Source organism: Macaca fascicularis, chromosome 2 (assembly GCF_037993035.2).
Source record: "Macaca fascicularis isolate 582-1 chromosome 2, T2T-MFA8v1.1".
In the NCBI taxonomy this organism is placed as follows: domain Eukaryota; kingdom Metazoa; phylum Chordata; class Mammalia; order Primates; family Cercopithecidae; genus Macaca; species Macaca fascicularis.
The window spans coordinates 33,546,436-33,571,677 of NC_088376.1; the positions used below are offsets into that span (position 1 = coordinate 33,546,436).

Below are 25,242 nucleotides of genomic sequence, written 5' to 3' on the forward strand. Positions count from 1 at the left end.
TCTTGCCTGGTTGTTCTGGCCAGGACTTCCAGTACTATGTTGAATTATTTATTCCAGTACTATGATGAGAGAGACCATCCTTGTTTTGTTCTGGTTTTCAAGGGGAATGCTTCCAACATTTGCCCATTCATTATGATGTTGGCTATGGGTTTGTCATAGATGGTTCTGTGTTAGTTTGTTTTCATGCTGCTGATAAAGACATGCCTGAGACTGGGCAGAAAAAGAGGTTTAATTGCATTTACAGTTCCACATGACTGTGGAGGCCTCAGAATCATGGCTGGAGGTGAAAGGCACTTCTTACATGGCAGCAGCAAGAGAAAATGAGGAAGAAGCAAAAGCGGAAACCTCTCATAAACCCATTAGATCTTGTGAGACTTATTCACTGTCACAAGAATAGCAAGGGAAAGACTGGCCCCATGATTAAATCACCTCCCCCTGGGTCCCTCCCACAACATGTGGGAATTCTGGAAGATAAAATTCAAGTTGAGATTTGGGTGGGGACACAGCCAAACCATATCAGGCTCTTATTATTTTGAAGTACATTCCTTCAATCCCTAGTTTGTTGAGGGTTTTTAACATGAAGGGATGTTGAATTTTATCAAAAGCCTTTCTCCATCTATTGAGATAATCATGTAGTTTTTGTTTTTAGTTCTGTTTGTGTGATGAATCACATGTATTGATTTGCATGAGTTGAACCAACCTCACATCCAGAGATAAAGTCCACTTGATCATGGTGGTTTAGCTTTTTCATGTGCTGCTGGATTCAGTTTGCTAGTATTTTGTTGACAACTTTTACATCTACATTCATCAAGGACATTGGCCTGAAGTTTTTTTTTGTTTTGTTTTGTTTTTTTTCTGTATATGTGTGTGTCTCAAAGTTTTGGTATCAGAGTGATGCTGGCCTCACAGAATGAGTTAGGGAGGAGTCCCTCCACCTCAAGTTTTAGAAATAGTTTCAGCAGGAATAGTATCAGCTCTTCTTTATACATCGGTAGAATTTGGCTTAGAATCCACCTGGTCCTGTGCATTTTTTGGTTGGTAGGCTTTTTATTATTGATTCAATTTCAGAACTTCTTATTGATCTGTTCAGGCATTCAATTTCTTCCTGGTTCACTCTTGGGAAGATTGTTTGTGTCCAGGATTTATCTCTTTTTCTAGATTTTCTAGTTTGTGTTCATAGAGGTGTTCATAGTAATCTGAGTTTTTTGTAATTCTATGGGGTTAGTGGTAATGCCCCCTTTGTCATTTCTAGTTGTGTTTATTTGGTTCTTCTCTCTTTTTTTCTGTATTAGTCTTGCTAACATCTCTTACTAATTTTTTTCGAAGAACCAACTCTGGATTTGTTTATCTTTTAGGTTTTTTTCCCCCACAGCTCCATTTTATTCAGTTCAGCTCTGACTTTGGTTATTTCTTCTGCTAGCTTTGGGTTCAGTTTGCTCTTGGTTCTCTAGTTCCTCTAGTTGTGATAATAGGTTGTTAATTTGAGATATTTCTGAGTTTTTGATGTGAGTGTTTAGTGCTATAAACTTCCCTCTTAACACTGCTTTAGCTGTATCCCAGAGATTCTGGTATGTTATAGCTTTGTTCTCATTCGTTTCAAAGATCTTCTTAATTTCTGCCTTAATTTCATTATTTACCCAAAAGTAATTCAGGAGCAGGTTGTTTAATTTCCATGATAATTGTTTGGTTTTGAGTGGTTAGTGTTGATTTCTATTTTTATTGCATCATGGTATGAGAGTGTGATTGGTGTGATTTCAGTTTTATTTTTTTTAATTTCTGAGGATTATTTTATGTCTGGTTGATTTTAGAGTATGTGCCATGTGGCAATGAAAATAATGTATTTTCTATTGCTTTTGGCTGGAGAGTTCTATATATGTCTATTAGATCCATTTGGTCCAGTGTCTAGTTCAAGTCTGGAATATTTCTGTTTTCTGCCTCAATGATCTAATACTGGCAGTGGGGCATTAAAGTCTCCTACTATTATTGTGTGGCTATCTGAGTCACTTCATAGGTCTCTGGGAACTTGCTTAGTGAATCTGGGTGCTGCTGTGTTGGGTGCATATGTATTTAGGATAGTTAGATGTTCTTGTTAATTTGAGCCTATTACTATTATGTAATGTCCTTCTTTGTCTTTTTTTAAAATCTTTGTTGGTTTAAAGTCTTTTTTTTTTGGTCTAAAATTAGAATAGCAAGACATCCTTTTTTTCTCATTTCTGTTTGTTTGCTATATTTTCCTCCATGCCTTTACTTTGAGCCTATAGGTGTCATTGCATGTGGATAGGTCTCTTGAAGACAGCATACTATTGGGTTGGATTAAGTTGGGTCTTAATCCAACTCGCTACTCTCTGCCTTTTAATTGGGGGCATTTGGCCTGTTTACATTCAGGATTAGTATTCATATGTGTGAATTTCATCCTGCCATTGTGTTGTTTACCTAACCCTGGTTATATGCAGACTTGTTTGTGTAGTTGCCGGTGTCACTGGTTTATGTACTTCAGTGTGTTTTTGTGGTAGCCAGTAATGGCCTTTCCTTTGTATATTCAGCACTCCTTTAAGGACCTCTCTTAAGGCAGGTCTGGTAATAATGAATTTCCTTAGTACTTGCTTGTCTGAAAAGGACCTTATTTCTCCTTTATGAAGATTAATTTGGCTGCATATGTTCTCTGACCCCTCAAGGTTAGGAACCTGCTGCGCTGAAGGGGCCAAGGTGTCCCTGGGCTGCTGGACACAACACTCTGATGGGTAGTGCCAGCCAAAGTGCTTTGTTGGATGGTGGCAGCAAGATCTGTGCTCTTTTGCATGTGGCGGCAGCAGCAATAATGCATTGGAGTGCACATTTCTTGGCTGGTATAGAGGTGCCAGCTCCTGTGCAGGTATTCAAGATAGTGGTAGCACCAGATGGGATGGGGCTGCTGGCATTCATGTGTGCTTTCACAGTGGCAGTGGTGTTGACATGGGGGTGGGGCACCGGCTGGTGCAGGCATGCTGACCTTCATCCAGGCATTCATGATAGTGGTGGTGTTGGGAGGTGGAGGGGCTGGCATTTTTGTACACGTTCACAGTGTGTCAGTGTGTCACAGTGGTGTCAGCCCAGGAATGGGGTGCTGGTGGGCACAAGGCTGGTGGCCTCTGTGTGCGTATTCACATTGGGTACCAGTGTGGGGCCACTGCTCTCCGTGTGCATGTTTGTGCAGGTGGCAATGGCAACAGGGGGTGGGGCCGCTGGGCTCCATGCACTCATTCATGCTGACATTGGAGGTGTGGTGGAGGGATTGTAGGGTACACTCACACTGGCAGCAGTGACACCATAAGGTGCACACATGCACCTGTGGAGAAGGGGAGGTGAGGCCTTCTCGTGTGCTTGCATGTTGGCAAAGTGACACAGGGGGTGGCCATGGGTGAGTGTTCGCTAGTAAAGCAGTGTGGGGAGGCTGTGGTGGATGAGGGGAGCATGTTAGTGGGCTAGTGTGTATTGGCAGGGACTGCTCTGTTGGAGCGCTCCAAGGGTCAGGCACAGTCGGCCAGCATAGGAGCTATGATGTGGGCCCCTGAGAGGTACCCCAGTTGGGCAGCCAGGTTGGGGCCCCAGAAGAGGTCAGCAGACAGGGCAGCACTCAAGTAGGACTGACCCCATCTCATGGACAATGTTGCCCTGCTCTGTGCAGGTCCAATAGTTCCTCTAGGCAGGGTGAGCCTTGGGGGATGGGCATCACTGGCCATTCTCCACTGCAGATGTTCCCGCACCGAACTCTTTGGGCTCTGCACAGGCTGGAGTCCTGCCCCTGCCACCTTTCTAAGCAGCTTTCTCTGCCATTTCCAGTGTTGGTTTTGGGGTCTTATGCTTCTAGGATTCCAGAAGTCTGTAGTGAGAGCAAGTTGCTCCTCACCTGTTGAAACTCACTCCTAACCCAGGAGTCACTGGGTGCCAGGAACAAGTCCTGGTGCGTGGTAATCCCATGCATAGTTCCCAGCGTCCTCCCTCTTCAGCCCCATATCTGTGTCCTCCCTCTGTCCATTCTCAATGCCGTTGCTCTGAAGATCTGCTGAGTGTGTGTCAGTCTCCCCAATGTCCCAGTCCCTTGCTAGCGAATGATCCTCCTGGCTGTGGCTAGTCTGCCATCTTGTCCCTGTTCCTGTTCATTTTTTCAATCTTTGTGGCTTTAAACTCATTAGCATCTAGGCGTAAGAGTGGATCACCTTTTCCTTTTCCTAATTTTGTTTTTAATACAAAAAATCAATGAAACAAAATGTTTTTTATTGTATTTTATTTTTTATTATACTTTAAGTTCTAGGGTACATGTGCACAACGTGCAGGTTTGTTACATATGTATACATGTGCCATGTTGGTGTGCTGCACCCATTAACTCGTCATTTACATTAGGTATATCTCCTAATGCTATCCCTCCTCCCCACCCCCTCCCCACAATAGGACCCGGTGTGTGATGCTGCCCTTCCTGTGTCCAAGTGATCTCATTGTTCAATTCCCACCTATGAGTGAGAACATGCGGTGTTTGGTTTTCTGTTCTTGTGATAGTTTGCTCAGAATGATGGTTTCCAGCTGCATCCATGTCCCTACAAAGGACATGAACTCATCCTTTTTTATGGCTGCATAGTATTCCATGGTGTATATGTGCCACATTTTCTTAATCCAGTCTGTCACTGATGGACATTTGGATTGATTCCAAGTCTTTGCTATTGTGAATAGTGCCGCAATAAACATACGTGTTCATGTGTCTTTATAGCAGCATGATTTATAATCCTTTGGGTATATCCCCAGTAATGGGATGGCTGGGTCAAATGGTATTTCTAGTTCTAGATCCTTGAGGAATTGCCACACTGTTTTCCACAATGGTTGGACTAGTTTACAGTCCCACCAACAGTGTAAAAGTGTTCCTATTTCTCCACATCCTCTCCAGCACCTGTTGTTTCCTGACTTTTTAATGATTGCCATTCTAACTGGTGTGAGATGGTATCTCATTGTGGTTTTGATTTGCATTTCTCTGATGGCCAGTGATGATGAGCATTTATTCATGTGTCTGTTGGCTGTATGAATGTCTTCTTTTGAGAAATGTCTGTTCATATCCTTTGCCCACTTTTTGATGGGGTTGTTTTTTTCTTGTAAATTTGATTGAGTTCTTTATAGGTTCTGGATATTAGCCCTTTGTCAGATGAGTAGATTGCAAAAATTTTCTCCGACTCTGTAGGTTGTCTGTTCACTCTGATGGTAGTTTCTTTTGCTGTGCAGAAGCTCTTTAGTTTAATTAGATCCCATTTGTCAATTTTGGCTTTTGTTGCCATTGCTTTTTGTGTTTCAGCCATGAAGTCCTTGCCCATGCCTATGTCCTGAATGGTATTACCTAGGTTTTCTTCCAGGGTTTTTTTTTTTTTTTTTTTTTTTTTGAGACAGAGTCTCGCTTAGTCGCCCAGGCTGGAGTGCAGTGGCGCGATCTCGGCTCACTGCAAGCTCCGCCTCCCGGGTTCACGCCATTCTCCTGCCTCAGCCTCCCGAGTAGCTGGGACTACAGGCGCCCGCCGCCTCGCCCGGCTAATTTTTTGCATTTTTAGTAGAGACGGGGTTTCACAGTGTTAGCCAGGATGGTCTCGATCTCCTGACCTTGTGATCCGCCTGCCTCCGCCTCCCAAAGTGCTGGGATTACAGGCGTGAGTCACCGCGCCCGGCCTCTTCCAGGGTTTTTATGGTTTTAGGTCTAACATTTAAGTCTCTAATCCATCTTGAATTAATTTTCATATAAGGAGTAAGGAAAGGATCCAGTTTCAGCTTTCTACTTATGGCTAGCCAATTTTCCCAGCACCATTTATTAAATAGGGAATCCTTTCCCCATTTCTTGTTTTTGTCAGGTTTGTCAAAGATCAGATGGCTGTAGATGTGTGGTATTATTTCTGAGGGTTCTGTTCTGTTCCATTGGTCTATATGTCTGTTTTGGTACCAGTACCATGCTGTTTTGGTTACTGTAGCCTTGTAGTATGGTTTGAAGTCAGGTAGCATGATGCCTCCAGCTTTGTTCTTTTGGCTTAGGATTGTCTTGGCAATGCGGGGTATTTTTTGGTTCCATATGAACTTTAAAGCAGTTTTTTCCAATTCTGTGAAGAAACTCATTGGTAGCTTAATGGGGATGGCATTGAATCTATAAATTACCTTGGGCAGTAAGGCCATTTTCACGATATTGATTCTTCCTATCCATGAGCATGGTGTGTTCTTCCATTTGTTTGTGTCCTCTTTGATTTCACTGAGCAGTGGTTTGTAGTTCTCCTTGAAGAGGTCCTTTACATCCCTTGTAAGTTGGATTCCTAGGTATTTTATTCTCTTTGAAGCAATTGTGAAGGGGAGTTCATTCATGATTTGGCTCTCTGTTTGTCTGTTACTGGTGTATAAGAATGCTTGTGATGCCCTCTCTCACCACTCCTATTCAACATAGTGTTGGAAGTTCTGGCTAGGGCAATCAGGCAAGAGAAAGAAAGAAAAGGTATTCAGTTAGGAAAAGATGAAATCAAGTTGTCCCTGTTTGCAGATGACATGATTGTATATTTAGAAAACCCCATTGTCTCAGCCCAAAATCTTCTTAAGCTGATAAGCAACTTCAGCAAAGTCAGGATACAAAATCAATGTGCAAAAATCCTTTTCCTAATTTTAAAGAGAATACTTTTAACATTTCCCCGTTAGGATTATATGTATTCCAGATTTTCAAAATATATCTTCTGTTAGGTTAAGTAAGTTTCTTTCTACTCCTAATTTGCTAAGTTTTCCTTTATAATAATGAATTGAATGATGGGTTTTTTTTTTTGCGTTTTGTTGTGGGATTTAAAAAATATTTATAGTTTATTATTTCCTTTAAGCTATAATGCGTTGCATTATATTTATGTATTTCTTAATTTTAAAACATCTGTACATTTCTGAGAAACTCAGCTTGATAGTGGCATATTAACTTTTTGTTATAAGTTTAAGGAATACAAATGCAGTTTTTTGTTTAAGTGGATGTACTGTGTAGTGGTGAAATCTGGGCTTTTAGTGTGACCATCACCTGAGTAGTGAACATTGTACCCATTAAGCAATTTCTCATCCCTCACTCCCCTGCAACCCCGCCGCCCTTCTCAATCTTCAGGGACTATTATTCCACACTCTGTGTCCATGTGTACACTCTATTTAGCTCCTACTTGCAAGTGAGAACATACGGTGGTTAGCTTTCTGATTCTGAGTTGTTTCACTTAAGATAATGGCCTACAGTTCTATCCATGTTGCTGCAAAAGGTATGATTTTTATATACTATGGGAGTTAACTTGCTGATGTTTTGTTTAGGATTTTTCTTAATATTTATCTTCATGAGTGAAATGGGCCTTTAATTTTCCTTTCTCATATTGTCCTTGTTTGATTTATATGTCAGGATTATACTGTCCCTATACAAATAAGATGGCTAATATTCCTTTTTTTTCTGCTCTCTGAAATACTTTATAAAAGGTTCAGATAATCTGTTTCTTGTAAGTTTTGGTGGAACTTTCCAGAGGCCTGGTGTTTACTTTCTGTGAATATTTTTAGCTACAATTTCTTTAAAATACTTTCCTTATCTTTAGTTATATATCCTTTTTCATTTATACGATTATCTATTTGCATTTTCTCTTTTTATTATTGATCAACGATTATCTATTTGCATTTTCTTTTTATTATTGATCAGTCTGTTCCGGATTTGTCTTTTCAGAGATTAATTTTCTTTTTGAGTTTGATTTCTGCTTTAATTTTTAGTGTTGTTTCTATTTGTCTTAGATTTATTTTTTTCTAATTTCTGTGTTGGACACATAATTTCTAGTGGATTATTTGAACTATTAAAATTTTAGTCCCCTGAAGTTCATGTAGATGGGTGAATCCTGAAGAATTCCAACAAGTTTTGACCCAGAAAGGATCAGCCGAACACACGCTCCCTCCCTCGCTGCTGCCTGCCCCTCCGCCAGAGGACCTGCCATGGGTGGTCATCTGAGGGGCAGTTTTCTCCAGCGAATGATTTCAAAACAGGCGCTCAGTGTTCAAATGTGCTCTTGGCTTAATTATTCATATTTTTCTTTCTTTTACTTGTATTTGTTAGGTCAGAAAACTGTTAGGGTGTGGAACTGCTTAGACTGAGAGAGACTGTAATCCCTTATGCTTGAGATTAGGAACCCAGGTGGTGGCGTTTAAGGTCACACGGCAGTTTAGGAATGGAGTGGACCCAGGCCATGACACCTTATACCCTGTGCACTTTTCACTCAACCAAACACCTCCTCTACACAGGAGAGTATCATTTTATAAAATGGCAAGTTCACCTGCATGACCCTCTTCAAATATGATTAACAAGCAAAGCTCCTTTTTGTAATTCCAGAAAATGCAATTGGGGGAAAGTAAAAACTGTGCAACTTGCTTGTACCACAAATGCTTTTGTTTTGTTTTTCTCACCAGCATTTATTCAATATTTGTCTGTGCCTGTTGCGTGCCACGGATTTATCCTGCAGCATTTTAACATGAACTTAGGCTCACTCTGAATATTTTTCTTTTTACTTTTTGACTTCAGAGTAGAATGGCTTGCAGAAAGGAAATAATGAAGACATCAGGGGTTCAATAAGCAAACAATCATTTATCTTTAACCCTGTGGCAGAGACCCAATGTTGTTTCTTACAGTAAAACAATGATCTTGTTTCTGAAGAAAAATAAAATCAGTACTTCCAAGTGATGTATCCTTCATACCTTATTTTAAAGGAAGAAATATTTATCTTAATTTTGCTGAAGTCTCTCTTGTTTCCCTTATGGGCTCTTACTACTTTTTTTTTTCAGAGGTATGACTTGGATTATGAATTGGTTTGTACGCAGCGGCAGTCTCTCTGAGACTCCTGGTTCTTAATAGCCCCGAGAGGTGTTATACAAGTTCTAAACATTCTGGGTTTGAAGCCAAGTCTTGGGTGGCTATGTTGCTTTGCAGCTGTAGTTTAAATTAGAAACATTCTAGTTTACAGATATCCAGATTTTTTTTTTTAGAAAAAGACCTTTATAGCATATAAAGAGAAGGTATTAGCCTCAGCTTACTTGATTCAGAAAGAATTGAATGCAAAAAAATTTCAGATTAAAGAGACATGTACCTTTGAGAGTGTTTATAATGAAGGGCAATTAATCTCACTGTTAAGATAGAGCTTACTGCGAATTTAAGTTTTATACTGATTGCTTTAAATGTCTCCTTCATTCCCCCCTCACATGTCTTCAGGTGATTGGTTATTGTTATAATTTAAGTATGAAAATCCTGGTCATAACTGGTAATAGAACAACATACAGATTGCAGGTACTTCATCTGTGTTTTGATACAGTGTAAATGAGCCCATTCTCCCTACCTCCCACACATGACCTTGGATGTTTGGTCCTATAGCTTGTTTTAACATATACTACCCACCCCACGCACACACAAAGTCAGGCGCGCACACCTCAAGAACATTTCACCGGGCTTCATCATTGTATAGCCTTACAGCACACTAGACTTTGGATTCCATTGAAAGACTGCAAGAAAATTGTTCCACAAGATGCTAATCTTGAGAACTTAACTTTTGAGTAAATACTAGAGGTATAGATTGACATTTGTATATGGAAATTTCCAGATGCTGCATGTTGCTTTGGGACTGTTGCAGCCTTTCCAAATCCTTGTTTCTCTGTCCAGATGTTCATCCTTCACTCAATACCATTTTCTTCCCGTTGTAACTGCTTGCAAACTTTTGACATTGGTCCTATGGACTCTTCCCAAAGCATTTTCTCTCTCATAACTCCAAAAGACTACAATAATTTATAAAGCTTATAATATAAACAGAAAAGAAGAAAATAGTGTAAAACACTGGTTTTGAAAAACAAAAATAAGAAGGTATGAAAACAAGTACCAAAATCTCTTAGTTCTTAGAAAAAAGATGTAGAATGAAAAAACTAGAAGCCATTTTGTGTTCATAACATTGAGTTTGGTCTGCTGGGTAACTGAGTTTTAAAGGTTTTGGAGTCAGACACGTGGGTTCTAGTCTAAATTGTGGCTCACTTTACCAGTATGACCTTGCATCAGTTACTTCTCCTTAAAAATCTGTTTCCTCATCTGCAAACTAAGAACAATAGTAGTAGTAATACCTGCTGCTAGAGTTGTTACCAATATCAAACAGGAGAACAGATGTAAAGCTGTTAGCACACGGCAGGGCTCATAGTAAAAGCTCAACAAATGGTAGAATTTATTATTTATTGTTATACACATTAATAAAAATTATACAGATGGTATGACTTGGCTTTCACTTTTGGAAATCCACTTTGGGACTTAGTTTCTCTAAAATGAAAAGGTTTGTACTAAACATTACCTGCTAACATCTTTTTCTAGCTCACTGGTTACAACTTGAATAGAACTAATAAATTTATATACAGACTGAAAACTTTACATCGTCTAGACTTGTGAAGGACTAGAAGAGAGTCTCAAGTTGCAGAATGTCAGAAGAACAATGACATAGGTGAGGAAACAGGGATGGAACTTCTTATGACAAATGTCCCTTTTCTGAAGAGATTGAATATTAGAAACTCGGAGCCTGACTGGTATAGGGTGAGATAAACAGATGTAGTGTTGCAAGTACATTTTTGGGTAGCAATTAAGCAGGACATGGAGACACTAGTTTATTAATGAATCAATTCATTTTTTTGTTCAATGAATAAACAAGTGAATAAATGAGCCCAACCTGCTTCATTAAATATTTATTTTCAATACATTTAATATCCTGTTTCATTCCATAAAATGAACATTTCAAGGTAGCTGAAAATGCTTTAGGCCAAAATGAGATTGGAAAACCCTTGCCTCATGCAGTTCTAGGAAGTTGGACATAAAATGGTGTAAGCTGAGCTCCTCATTCTGAGGAGCAAGACATTAGATGGAATATGGAAAATCACTGCTTGTTCTGAAATAGCTACTGTTTCAATTAGCGAGGAAAAGGAAAAAACATGGAATTTTGATCACATCTAAAAATAATTAGTCTTCAAAGATAAAGTACACCTACATGTTCATGATGGTGAGATTACAAAATAGGTCTCAGGGTGTGTCCCAACTGTGAACTCTGAATTGTCTTAGCAATGAATAGATAGAGGATGACACAAGGGTACAGGAAAATAAATACTAGGAACGTGTAATATTGTTAGCACTAAAATGCATCTGACTCCTTCTACCAACTGTCCAAAATTTCATGTTTCTACTAGGTCTGGGTACCAAAAAAAAACTCTTATGACTTTGTAAATATTGATGGATTGTTTTCTCTAAGGCACTTCACATATTAGGTCAGTGAACCTCAGACATTCCTTGTCCCCTGTTGCACCCAATTTATTATATAATTTTGTATGCTCTTGTATGTGAGTCTTAATTTCCAAATAATATCCACAACAATTTTATATGTTTATATTTTTGCCTTTTCAGATTTCAAGTTGAAGATTTTTCAGGTCATAACATGAAAATGTTGCTAATTTTGTTCCTCATGATAATTTGTTCCCATATTTCTGTGAGCCAAGATTCTGGTAAGGAAAAACTGGAAAGAATTCTTAATTTTTATTATAGAAAATAGATAATACATGAATTTGACCTATTTAAAAGTTGTGAGTTTTGTATCACTTTGTTTTGATTTTGATGGTAGTGAAGGGTAAGGGCGGTAGGTCAAATTCTTTGTGAGGTCACTCCATGTTCCTTTGAAGATCATTTGTTTCTGGATCTTATTCCTTGTTAATAATAGAAAGATACGAGAGCTGTCATTTTGTCCTGCTTCAACCCCTTTTAGGTCTTCTGGGAGGTTGCATAAAAATTCTGTTAATATTAGGCTCAGGCTGGAAAACTTGGAATGTCTTATCCTGATTCATTTGTGTCAAAAGGGTGTCTTGGTTTAGTGTCCAGATTTGCTCCAAATTAAGCTATTTGACTGCTTATTGTGAAGAAAGTGCTTTTTCCCTGGAGAGCAAGCTTCATAGCACTGCCTTCTGTCTGGTGACAATCTCTGTCCTGTGGACTTAAGACCCCTGCACACCCTTAACCACTTCACCATCTCCTAAATAATTGGTTCTTGTCCAGAGCAACTTACGTTGGCTTTTACAGCTTCCTCGAGGACACTGACCTTGGAAGCAAGTTTTGTGAAGACATAAACTAGACTTTGCCCTCCAAACATCTTCCTTTGATGTATCTCTAGGCCTTGAGCTTCTCAAGTAGAAGCCATGTTTTGTCCTCCATTGTTTCATGGTTCAGATGTAGTGATGGACCTTATCAGAAGCTGAGTCCACCTTATGTGCCACTCATCTACATTTCCTTTCTCCACAAAAGATGTAGGACTTCATTTATGAATAGAAAGTCACAGGTGGTCACAAATCAAGCCACCCACAGCCAGGTTCCCCTGGCAGTCTTCACAGGGTTTCAGGCTTCTTTTGGAGGAAGGTGTTGATACACCCTCACTTATTTCTTCTGCTGAGATGCTGCTGGCTGTATAATCATGAAAAGAATCTCAGAGTGGTTGAATTTGGGTTATTTAAAAGACAAGAAATTATTTTACCCACTATGCCTCGATCAGATGGCCATAAAAAGAATGAAATAACACACAGGGCTGCCAAAGCTGGTTTCCCAGCCAGTGTAGAAAGGAAAAGATTGAAGTTATTCTAATTTGATTAGAACTTACCTAGTAACCATTTTAGATAATTGGAATCTCAGAGTGAGGCGGTACCTTAGATATTTTCTAGTTGAATCTACTTATTTTAAAGAAGAAAAAACTAGGGCCTAAGTATATTGAATGTCTTAACAAAGCTCATAGAGTTAGCTGAAGGCAAAGTCAGGGTGTTCATTACTTGTTCCATTACACTGTATTTTCTTGAACATACACCACACACATACTTCCCTCCCTACCCCAGACAAGAAATGGATCTTATGCTAAGGTAGAATGAGCTCTGAGTTCAAACCAGCAGACCACCAGTAAACAACAGTTAGTGTTTGAACCAATGATTCTGTATTACGTAAAAATATAGTACCAGATAACTAGTGTTGAATCTAACATTGAATGAAGCTTTAAAAGTTAAGCAAAGTATTACATTCCTATATAAAACTTATATTTTTAATGGAAACTAAAGCTATAATCCCTTTTCTAGCCTGAGATACATTGATGCCATCACATTTTGCACATGTGGGGATAAAATTCACCAGTTATAATACAATGTTCATTCATGTGATTCATCAAAAATATTAAGATATTTAAAATAACCTTGAAATAGACTGACTATTCCATATTTTTATGATTTATAGACTTTTTAAAAACTTAATGTGACTGGAATATAAAACTTATGTTTTTAAGTTACTCAGATAAGCTGTTGTGTTGCTTAAATGAGAAAGGCCATCTTTCAGATTCTACCATTAAAGTGAATTTGATGGAGTTTGAGTTTCAGTTAAAATTTTTATCTAGTTGACATAGTTGAAGTTAAATTCCAAAAGCCAAAAAAATTACAAGAGGAAATTATCCACAAAAGGTATAAAACCCATGATTTTTTTATTTCTGTTTATCTCTTTCTGTTTTATTTTTCCAGTCACTGTTGTTAATCACTATTTCTAATTAACCAATTCCTTGCAAAAGTTATGCTTAATTTTGTGATCAGTTCAAATGAGAAGTTGTTTAAAAGAATCAGCCCAAGATACAGCTATCTCTTTTTCTTGAGAGAATATGCAGTTGCAGACTGCTATTTTCAGATTATTGGGAAGGTATTTTAAAAATAAAAAGGAAAGTACATCTCCCCCCCATAGAGTTGGCATTAAATATGGCAGTAAATTTTTAAAGTTTTTAGTTCGTTTATATGTTTGTGGTTTTGCAGGCCCTAAGTATGCAGATGTCGTGTTTCTGGTGGACAGCTCCGATCGCCTGGGATCCAGGTCCTTCCCATTTGTGAAAATGTTCATCACCAAAATGATCAACAGTCTCCCCATAGAGGCTGACAAATACCGCGTGGCCCTCGCCCAGTACAGTGATAAACTTCACAGTGAATTCCACCTGAGCACCTTCAAAGGCAGGAGCCCCATGCTGAACCACCTCAAGAAGAACTTTGGATTCATTGGCGGGTCCCTGCAGATAGGAAAGGCTCTTCAGGAGGCTCACAGGACCTATTTCTCTGCAACCACAAATGGGAGAGACAAGAAACAGTTTCCCCCAATTCTAGTGGTCCTGGCTTCGTCTGAGTCTGAGGATGATGTGGAAAAGGCTTCGAAGGCCCTGCAGAAAGACGGAGTGAAAATCATCTCCGTAGGGGTGCAGAAAGCTTCTGAGGAAAACCTGAAGGCCATGGCCACGTCTCAGTTTCATTTCAACCTTCGGACAGTCAGAGACCTCAGCATGTTTTCCCAAAACATGACACAGATCATCAAGGATGTAGCAAAGTACAAGGAGGGAGCAGTTGATGACATCTTTGTAGAAGGTGGGCCTAGGATATATGTATAGGAATGATGATAAAATGCTTTTGAAACATTAAAATGGGGAGAAGATTGAAATTCTATGAATATTTCTATCCCCAAAATGGGCCACATTTTCAGATGTTATGTACCTATACATTTAAGAGAGTCCAGTGATTATGACTATTTTCAATTCAGTGAACCCCACAAGTCTTGGTTTTTCATGTTTCACTTATCTGTGTTGCCTGAGATTCACAGACTTCCTAACATTTAGGGATGCTTTCTCCCTGCCACCCAACTGATCTCTGAGCTATTTCCCTGGGCTTTAGTTGCTATGTAGTTTTAGTACTGGTTCATTTAAAAGGTAAATTTGCTTCTAAAGAAATTCTTGACTCTTAAAACCACATAATATAATCATAGAATGTTAGATCTAAAAACAATATCCAGAAGTCCACATCCCCCCCCCTTTTTTGTTTTGGAAATAGGAACTTATATATATCCTTAGAAGTGATGTGCCTTGGCCCAGGGCCAGGCTGTGACTTAAAGTCAGAGCTAGTAGGGCAGGTTTCCCAATTCCCAGCCATGTGGTTTCAGCTCCAGACTGCCTTGCTCCCTGCTACCCTATTCTGAATTAGTTTTCCCTGTGTTCTGCTCTGGGGCCAAACTGCTCTCCTGGTCTGTCCTTTTGTACTACTCTAGTATGTATGACTCTAGAATGGTCAAGAGTTTGTGATCATCATTCAAGTGAGGGGCAGGGGATAGCCAGTAAAAAACATGTGTTCAAAGTGTACATGTCCAAATATGTTATATAGGAAACTCACATTATCCCTGATTAAATCAGTTTGAATGAGCTGATATATGTACTTACCTATTGATAACAGAGAATGCTTTCCTTGGGGTCATCTATGAAACCATGAGTCCTTATTACTAAGATCATTCCCAAATAAAAGAACTGAAAATGCAATTGCTATTTCATTAGTATCCCTTAGGAATATTTGGACTGTAACTGCTGACTATAGGGTAGATGATGCTTAAATGATTTTAAGACGATAGCAATGGCTATGGTTCACTGAATGAATTTTAGGTACCAGGCCCCATGCTAAGAATATTATCTCATTAAATCCCCATAACAACTCTGTGAGATTAATATTATCTCCCTTTTACAGATGAGGAAATTGAAGCCAGGAGTTTAGCTAAAATGTAGTATTTGAACCCAGGTCTCTTTAACCTCAACTTCATAATTATTTGTCTACCTCCTGCTCTAAGTGCCTAACTGAGCTCTACTGTATGGTCTTCATGCCTTCTGATGCTCACCAAAGATGCTGAACCACCAGCTAAAATTGTGCTTGTTTATTTCTTGCCCATACAGCTTGCCAAGGCCCTTCTATGGCCGATGTTGTGTTCCTATTGGATATGTCAATCAATGGAAGTGACGAGAACTTAGACTATCTTAAAGGATTCTTGGGAGAAAGTGTATCTGCCCTTGACATAAAGGAAAATTGCATGAGGATTGGCCTTGTGGCCTATAGCAATGAGACAAAAGTGATAAATTCGCTGAGCATGGGCATAAATAAGTCAGAGGTTCTCCAGCATATACAGAACCTTTCTCCCCGGACTGGGAAGGCCTATACCGGAGCTGCCATCAAAAAGCTCAGGAAGGAAGTCTTTAGTGCACGGAATGGCAGTCGGAAGAATCAGGGGGTGCCCCAGATTGCCGTGCTGGTGACCCACCGAGATTCGGAAGACAACGTGACAAAAGCAGCTGTGAACCTCCGACGGGAGGGTGTGACCATCTTCACCCTGGGCATAAAGGGGGCCAGCGACACCCAGTTGGAAAAGATAGCATCCCACCCTGCTGAGCAGTATGTCTCCAAACTGAAGACCTTCGCTGACCTGGCTGCTCACAACCAGACGTTTCTGAAGAAGCTGCGGAACCAAATAACACACACAGTCTCTGTCTTTTCAGAGAGGACCGAAACGCTCAAATCTGGTAAGGTCTTCTGCTGAAAGAAGGGATGTTTGGATTCTTTTTTCCTTCTCTTTCAAATATTCTGTATACAAAGTGGATTGGCTTGGTAAGATGTGGATGGGAAGGGGATAAGTTCCTAATTTTTTTACTTGAGCTTGAAAATATGAATCCTAATTTGGGGACAATAAAAGCCATTGAGGTGTTGGCATGGGGACAAGAGATTTCCCCCTCTAGTTCCTCTTTTGTGCAGCTGTAGTTAGGTTTGTTACTCATCCATGCTGCAGAATACCTTCCTTTGCTATTTTTCTCTCTTCATTTGTCTTTCTCTCTTTTGCCTCTCATGTTCTCCTGCTCTTCCCTTTATTTCTTTATTCTTTTTGTACTTTTCTCGCCCAAATCTTCTTCCCTCATTTCCAAATTCCAATTTAGAGAATAAACAGGAGTATGATTTGAATGAAGAACAAAGTAATTATGTAATTTGTTGTGGGGTACCATTCTAGCATCCACTAGTACAGAGACAGAGGGCGATGTATCTTACATTCATATATACACTTACACTATATAAATATGTTTATGTATTGGTATACCTATAGATGTATATATTCTTCCATAAATATAGCATATTTACTACAAATGTCATTGTCTCACTCACGAATAGTATCCGTAGTTAGTTGACTAGGAGTGGGTAAGGAGTAAATAATTTGCTCAAGAGAGTTCATGTGCCCACAATGTCCAGTTAAATACCTTCTCCATTTCCCAACACACTACTTTTTGCTAAGCAGTTATTTACTAATGGGTGAAGTGTCTTGTAAAAAGCAGCTTCAAATTTTTTAAATCTCCTACTATATTCAGATTTATCCTGATTCATGGCAGAGAATTAGGGCAATAGTCTTAAAGTGTCAGAAGCGATTCATTTGGCTGAAGGGATGCTAAGATTCCCCCATTTTAAGCTAACAAAGCATGTATTTTAAGCCTAGAAGCTGTTTCCCATTTTTCTGTCTGAAGAGGTTCGTATTTGTTCTTCTTTCCACCTGCTCTCATTTTTTCTTCATGTTTGCTCAAATGTCACATGCAACTTACTGATTCCATTTCAGGTTGTGTGGACACTGAGGAAGCAGACATCTATCTGCTCATCGATGGCTCAGGGAGCACTCAGGCCACAGATTTCCATGAAATGAAGATCTTCCTGTCAGAGGTGGTAGGGATGTTCAACATTGCCCCCCATAAGGTGCGGGTTGGGGCCGTTCAGTATGCTGACAGCTGGGACTTGGAATTCGAGATCAATAAATACTCCAACAAGCAGGATTTGGGAAAGGCCATTGAGAATATCAGGCAGCTGGGTGGGAATACAAATACAGGTGCAGCACTGAATTTCACACTGAGTCTGTTGCAAAAAGCAAAGAAACAGCGAGGAAACAAAGTTCCATGTCACCTTGTTGTCCTGACAAATGGCATGTCCAAGGATAGCATCTTGGAGCCTGCAAACAGACTGAGAGAAGAGCACATCCGAGTTTATGCTATCGGGATTAAGGAGGCCAACCAAACACAGCTGCGAGAAATTGCAGGAGAGGAAAAGAGAGTGTATTACGTGCATGACTTTGATGCATTGAAAGACATAAGAAACCAAGTTGTTCAAGAAATCTGTGCTGAAGAAGGTAAGAGAAACCGTGGCTCTACCTACTGACCTTCACTCGCAAATTGCCATCCTGGCAATAATTGACATTGCTGGTTTAGAAAAACAACAACATTACTAAGTTGAGATTTGTTGACTTGTGTGACTGTGTTTGTTCTCTAGAACAAAGCTAACAGCCCATTATAGTGTTGTTTTAAATACTATCTGAAGCATAAGAAAAATATTTGGAGGAATTTCCCTAATAAGTATTAATTAGCTTCCTCTCACAATTTCTTGCCACGATAGATATGAGTGTATACCACATGTGTAATATGATTAAATGATTTCAGATTGTAAGGAATACTTCAGGTTTATTTGAATGTATTTTTATACAGCTCTTATGAAATTTTTTTAGAGCTATATCATTTAGAGCTCCTGTTTTCAACCAGGAGTGATTTTGCACCCTTAGGGGTTATTTGTCAATGTCTAGAGACATTTCTGATGGTCATAACTGGAGGGTGCTCCTGTCATCTAAGTGGTGGAGGTCAGGGATACTGCAAAGAAGTATTTTACAGGATCCTACAACACACAGACTTCCCACAGTAAAATGATGCCCAAGATGTCAGTGGTGCTGAGGTTGAGTAACCCTGAGTTATGTATTTCAGCAAATTACTAAATAACAAATAGAATATTCTCACTTTTATTGTCTTCTATGCTTTATTTACTACTAATTATTACTAAGTACATATTTCAATATAAAATTATTTGTGTTTTGGATTTTCCTGTTTGCTCTGAACTTTTTACATGTAGCTGACTTGAATAAACATCCCAGTTTTTCTTTTGCAGCTTGCAAAGAGATGAAAGCTGACATCATGTTTCTGGTGGACAGTTCTGGAAGTATAGGACCTGAAAACTTCAGCAAAATGAAAACGTTTATGAAAAACCTGGTGAGCAAGTCTCAGATTGGACCAGATCGGGTGCAAATTGGTGTAGTCCAGTTCAGCGACATCAATAAGGAGGAGTTTCAGCTCAACAGATTCATGTCCCAAAGCGACATTTCAAATGCAATAGACCAAATGGCTCACATTGGACAAACCACCCTGACTGGTAGTGCCCTGAGCTTTGTGTCTCAGTACTTCAGCCCCACCAAGGGCTCCCGGCCCAGTGTCAGAAAGTTTCTCATCCTTATCACGGATGGTGAAGCTCAGGACATAGTAAAGGAACCAGCGGTAGCGCTTCGGCAAGAAGGTGTAATCATCTATTCTGTGGGAGTGTTTGGCTCCAATGTCACCCAGCTTGAGGAGATCAGCGGGAGGCCCGAGATGGTTTTTTATGTTGAGAATTTTGACATTCTGCAGCGCATTGAAGATGATCTTGTTTTTGGAATATGCAGCCCCCGTGAAGGTAGGCATGGGTATAATCACTAGCAGGACTACCCAAACAACAGATGTCTTTTTTAGCCTCTATTTCTTGAATTTCATTCTATTTACATATTGTAAACTTGGTTTAATTGAAATGTTTCTCCTAGTGGCTTTGACCTGTTGAAGTAAACAGACAGTAAGGAAGAATTTTGGTTTACCTAGATCCATTCCCATTTATAGGTAAACAGCACTAGAGCGATGAATCTCCGTTTAAGAAAAACAGTATCATACCAGATCTTAGATCAGGTTCCCCAGAAGCAGAAGTTAAGTCAGGGGCTCTTTGGAAGTGATTTATTTAGGAGGTATTTTCAGAAGGGGTGTAGGAAACAGGTCGGGGCATGGGTAGAAACTGAACAAGGAAATCACCTTAGCTGGAGTCTAGTTTGACCTGATCCCATGGGGAGCTCCAGGCCATGAATTGCAGAGCTGGTTCTACTTTGATGGGAGGGGCTCAGCCTTGTGTGCCCTGTGTCACTGGGCTACGTGTGGGTTGCTGAGGCAGGCCTGGCATTTATCCTCTGGCGCAAGGTGTCTCCTCTTTGACCTACACATCTACTATATATGGTGTTTATGTTTGCAATTTCTAAAGACCAATACTTGCATCAAATGAGATAATGTTTGTGAAAACACTTTGGTAGTTATTACATTTTATAAAGAAGGAATATAGTAAGAGGACTTGAGCAATGGTTGCTTCAAAGTAAGGAACCTAGTCCCCACTGTCTTCCCATGAAACTGCAGAGTAATGGAAATGATCAAAAGTAATGGAAATATAGAGTAAAGGAAATGATCAAATAAAAGCTCAGCAAATATAAGGGGCTGATTTATACTGTGACCCATAGGGCTTGATGACAGGCATTCTGAACATGAAGGACATGGATCTTCATGGAGTTTAAAGGGAAGAGAGGAACCTTGTTTGCTTATTCAAATAACAGTTCTGTTCAACTCCCACTGGAAGGTTTGGTGCTCATGATCTGTATTTTGTAGAAAAAGAGTACACCTGGTTTCTATTTCCTGGTAATTTCACCCAGAACAAATATGAACTTTCTGAAGCATTTTGATGCAGTGTAATCTACCCCCACTCCCCTGGGTAATCCAAGCAGGCTTCCCAGGCAGTCAAGACCACGGGGACATAGTTCTTCTATGTAAATTCCCACGTAAAGCCAGCCTTTCTTGGGAATTTGGTTGATGGCCCTGTACACATGGCCTGCAATTAGTGGGGACAGGTACATTGGCTCTAAGGTTTTCAACAGCCCTTACATAGCCAGCAAGTGGCTGTCAAAAGAAGAAAATGTGGCAAGCCTCTGAGGGGTGGGTGCTTTCTCACAATTCCGTTTCTCAAGAATGGATGAGTTAATGTTTGGAACATAGCTTTCTATGGCCTGTAGAGAGAATGTGCTACATAAGGACTAAATAACAAACCATCTAACAATTCCCCTTCTCCAGAATGGATGAGTTAGTTTTGGAACACTGCACCTTTGGAGGGAACATGCTACACATGGATTAAGAATTAATTGGGTCTTTCCTGCTTTTCTGTTCCATGGTGCTAACCTCAGATTTAAAAAGTTAATAGGAGCATCATGCTAAAACAGCTTAGTTGGACCAAGTGTGAAGTGGGCTTATTTCTATGATGAGACCAAAAAATGAAAATAGATGTTTCAAAAAAGTCAAAAAGTGAGGAAAAAGTAACTTTGAAAAGTCACCCATCAGAGAATCATGAAAAAAATACAGTATTGCCAAATTCATTTTTATTTGGTCATTTCCCCAAGGTTTATATTAAGAATACAAATCTCAAGATCATGGTTAAAAAAAAAAAGAAACAAATTTGTATAAATGAAAGCACATGTTGGAGAAACCACTTATACAGGAAAATGTACACAGAATTGACTTAGTCCAAAGATTTCAAAATTTTTTATTCCTGACAATCCTGTGATTGTCACTTCACCCCAACCCACTCCCTGCAGTGGGACCCCACTGACTCCTTCTTTATCTTTCAAGTTCACCTAAGGGAGTATTAACTATATACTTCCAGCACCAATGTATGTGTATTGTCTCTCTTATCTTTCATATTGAAAATTCTCCTTGGGACAGAAAAAAAAGTACTAGATTTCCAAATCTGAAACAAAGTAATTTAATAAGTTAACCAATTCCTAAAGGATCGATTTACTGTATTTCTTCTTATCACTTCCTTGCTTACCTGGACTTAAGGAATCTCAGACACCTTTAATATTTCTGAGGCTATTAGAATTGACATTCTAATGCATAGCATGATCCTCATGGAGAGAAAACACTAGCAATTTATAAAAAGATTGGGGTGTCTCCCATGCTGTCCAAAGCTAATCTCATATGGTTTACCTTTCTCTTCCTCTTTCAGAATGCAAGCGGATTGAAGTTTTAGATGTTGTGTTTGTCATTGATAGCTCTGGCAGCATTGACTATGATGAGTATAATATCATGAAGGATTTTATGATTGACATAGTGAGAAAAGCTGATGTGGGCATGAATCGGGTCCGGTTTGGGGCTCTGAAGTATGCTGATGACCCAGAGGTGCTGTTTTATCTGGATAACTTTGGCACAAAACCGGAGGTAATTTCAGTGCTCCAGACTGACCAAGCCATGGGTGGCAATACTTATACTGCTGAGGCACTGGGCTTCTCAGACCACATGTTCACTGAAGCCCGGGGCAGTCGCCTGAACAAGGGGGTCCCCCAAGTCCTCATTGTGATCACCGATGGGGATTCCCATGATGCTGATAAACTCAATGCCACGGCAAAGGCCTTGCGAGACAAAGGCATTCTTGTCCTGGCTGTGGGTATTGCTGATGCCAATCCCGTGGAACTGTTAGCCATGGCAGGATCAAGCGACAAGTACTTCTTCGTGGAGACTTTTGGAGGTCTGAAGGGAATAATTTCAGATGTGACAGCCAGTGTCTGCAACTCTTCAAAAGTGGGTAAGGTTTGCCACTAAGTTTTTTCTAATTATTAGAGGAACAAATGAGAGAGAAAGCAAAACAATGGCTCTCAGGAATGAGTTTTCCAGAGACGAGAGAAGGATTTCTAATTGTTTCATTTTTTTTCTTTCTTTCTTTTTTTTTTTTTTTTATTATACTTTAGGTTCTAGGGTACATGTGCACAATGTGCAGGTTTGTTACATATGTATACATGTGCCTTTTTGATGTGCTGCACTCATTAACTCATCATTTACATTAGGTATATCTCCTAATGCTACCCCTCCCCCCTACCCCCTCCCCACAACAGGACCCGGTGTGTGATGCTGCCCTTCCTGTGTCCAAGTGATGTCATTGTTCAATTCCCACCTATGAGTGAGAACATGCAGCATTTGGTTTTCTGTTCTTGCGACAGTTTGCTGAGAATGAAGGCTTCCAGCTGCATCCATGTCCCTACAAAGGACACAAACTCATCCTTTTTTATGGCTGCATAGTATTCCATGGTGTATATGTGCCACATTTTCTTAATCCAGTCTGTCACTGATGGACATTTGGGTTGATTCCAAGACTTTGCTAGGACTTTCTATATTATAAAATCTCAGGGTTGGGTTGGAAAGACCTTGGATATTTCATTCAGACTACTCCCCCAAGAAAGATACTTTCTGCAGCATTCCTAATTGCTTCTTCCTGAACTCTTCTAATGATGGGGAATTCATAAGTTGTTTTGTTTTGTTTTGTTTTGTCCTTTTTTTTTTTTTTTAGACAGGGTGTTGCTCTGTCGTCCAGGCTGGAGCGCAGTAGCATGATCACGGCTCACTGCAGCCTCAACTTCCAGGACCCAGGTGATCCTCCTGCCTCTGCCTCCCCAAGGAGCTGGGACTACAGATGTGTGCCATGAGGCATGGCTAATTTTTTTTTTTTTTTTGTAAAGACAGGATTTCACTGTGTTGCCCAGGCTGGTCTCAAACTCCTGGATTCAAGCCATCTGCCCTGCTTGGCCTCCCAAAGTGCTGGGATTACAAAGTGTGGGCCACTACACCTAGCTGAATTCACCAGTTTTGAACAGGCTTCATTAGAACACAAATGTGCTTACACATTTTTCCACCCACTAGTTCTTTTTCCTCTTTATGCAAGAAATCAAATTCTCCTCCCAAGAACCAGCTATAATTGCCTGAAGTCTTCTTTCCTTCAGGCCAGAAGTCACCAGTTTCTTTGCTTATTTCAATTATGGCGCAAGGTCATTTAAAATGCGAAGCCCAGTATTAAAAACTCAGTTCCAGCCTCAGAGGTTTCCAGGACAGAGCATAGTGGGACTTCTTTTGCACTGGATGCTGGGCTTGTGTTCTGACAGCTGGAGATTGCACTGTTGCATGTGTGTATGTATTCCTTCCTTCATCATTTTACTTTCAGTTTATAAGTTTGGTTCAGAGAAAGATTGTTCTCTACTTAGTTTTCCTGAGTATTTTTCCTAAGATTTATTTTACTAAATATACAAAATGTTTTTACTTAGCTGAATTGCTATTAATTCATGATTCCAACATCTAGATATAGTAGTTGTTTTTAAAACTCATCTAACTTCTCTGGTTTTCCTAAGCCTTGCCTCCTTAGAATGCAGCTACTATCTTTTTCTTTCACAAAACTAACAAAATCTTTCTGGGTCTTACTGAAAACTGGGACAAATCTCTTCCTTCCTTGTAGCCATTGCCTAAACTTGGATCTATCTTTCACCAGTTCACTGTAGAAATTGACATTGCATTTTCATATTGAATATTCTCCTTGGGACAGAAAAACAGTACTAGATTTCCAAATCTGAAACAAAGTAATTTAATAAGTTAACCAATTCCTAAAGGATCGATTTACCGTATTTCTTCTTATCACTTCCTTGCTTACCTGGACTTAAGGAATCTCAGACACCTTTAATATTTCTGAGGCTATGATGAGAACTAAGTTCGGACAGTGGTGAGATCACTGGGGAATTCATGGAAACGACCATGCTTACCAGAAAGCTAAGGAACCCGCATGTGCCAAGCATAACTCATTCATTGGCAATGGTCTCTCTCTTGTTTTATATTTGCTATGTTAATATGGGGGAAGCATCTCTGTATTGCATTGCTTGTTCAAAAATATTTTTCTCAAGTAGATATTTTTGCCTACATACAGCAGAAAGGGACTGATAACAAGGAAAACTGACTAGATACAGACCAAAAGGCATCCTTTTAAAACCTCTTTTCAATATGCCCTAATGAACTAGAAAAATAATTATTGGCTCAAATGACCAGGGAGGCTAAGTCAATAATACGAACCATCTGCCTTTTTGTTCGAATCCCTAAATGTATGTGTGTTTTGTTTTCTCTTGATGTGCTACTACTGTCACCAGGCTTTCTGGAAGAGCTCAGGCTAGATTGTAGATGAGAACAAGTTTTCCGTAGCACTGGCCCCAGTTCTCTGGCATCTCAGAAAATAAAATGGCCTAAGACCAAATCAACAAGCCAAGAGAAGCATAAAAAGATGTGTGAGTGATTCATGCCTTGTACTGACTTTATGAACTGATCATTTGCCTTTATTTCCTCTCCAATTAATGTGACCACATGCTAGAATAAGTTAAGAAACCACTTTCAGAAATATCGTTTCTATATGGCTGCAAATGTTTTTTTTTTTTGGAGATGGAGTCTCTCTCTGTCTCCCAGGGTGGAATGCAGTGGCATGATCTCAGCTCGTTGCGAGCTTTGCCTCCCAGGTTCACGCCATTCTCCTGCCTCAGCCTCCCTAGTACCTCGGACCACAGGCACCCACCAGCATGCCCAGCTAATTTTTTATATATATATTTTTTAAGTTGAGACTGGGTTTCACCGTGTTTGTTAGGAT

The 25,242-nt window shown here is 39.7% G+C and overlaps 1 protein-coding gene across 6 annotated transcripts in view; it reads left to right on the forward strand.

Moving 5' to 3' along the window:
• The window catches only part of COL6A6 (collagen type VI alpha 6 chain), a 154,380-nt gene that overhangs the window by 31,140 nt on the left and 97,998 nt on the right, over positions 1-25,242 (forward strand). For all 6 annotated transcript variants that reach the window (XM_015445075.4, XM_005545737.5, XM_045385155.3 and 3 more), the window contains 6 exons: positions 11,447-11,544; positions 13,861-14,457; positions 15,801-16,421; positions 17,495-18,055; positions 18,859-19,416; positions 21,805-22,380. In XM_015445075.4, the coding sequence (XP_015300561.3) occupies positions 11,478-11,544; positions 13,861-14,457; positions 15,801-16,421; positions 17,495-18,055; positions 18,859-19,416; positions 21,805-22,380 (2,980 nt within the window). In that variant the 5' untranslated portion in view covers positions 11,447-11,477. The remainder of the gene's footprint in view (positions 1-11,446; positions 11,545-13,860; positions 14,458-15,800; positions 16,422-17,494; positions 18,056-18,858; positions 19,417-21,804; positions 22,381-25,242) is intronic.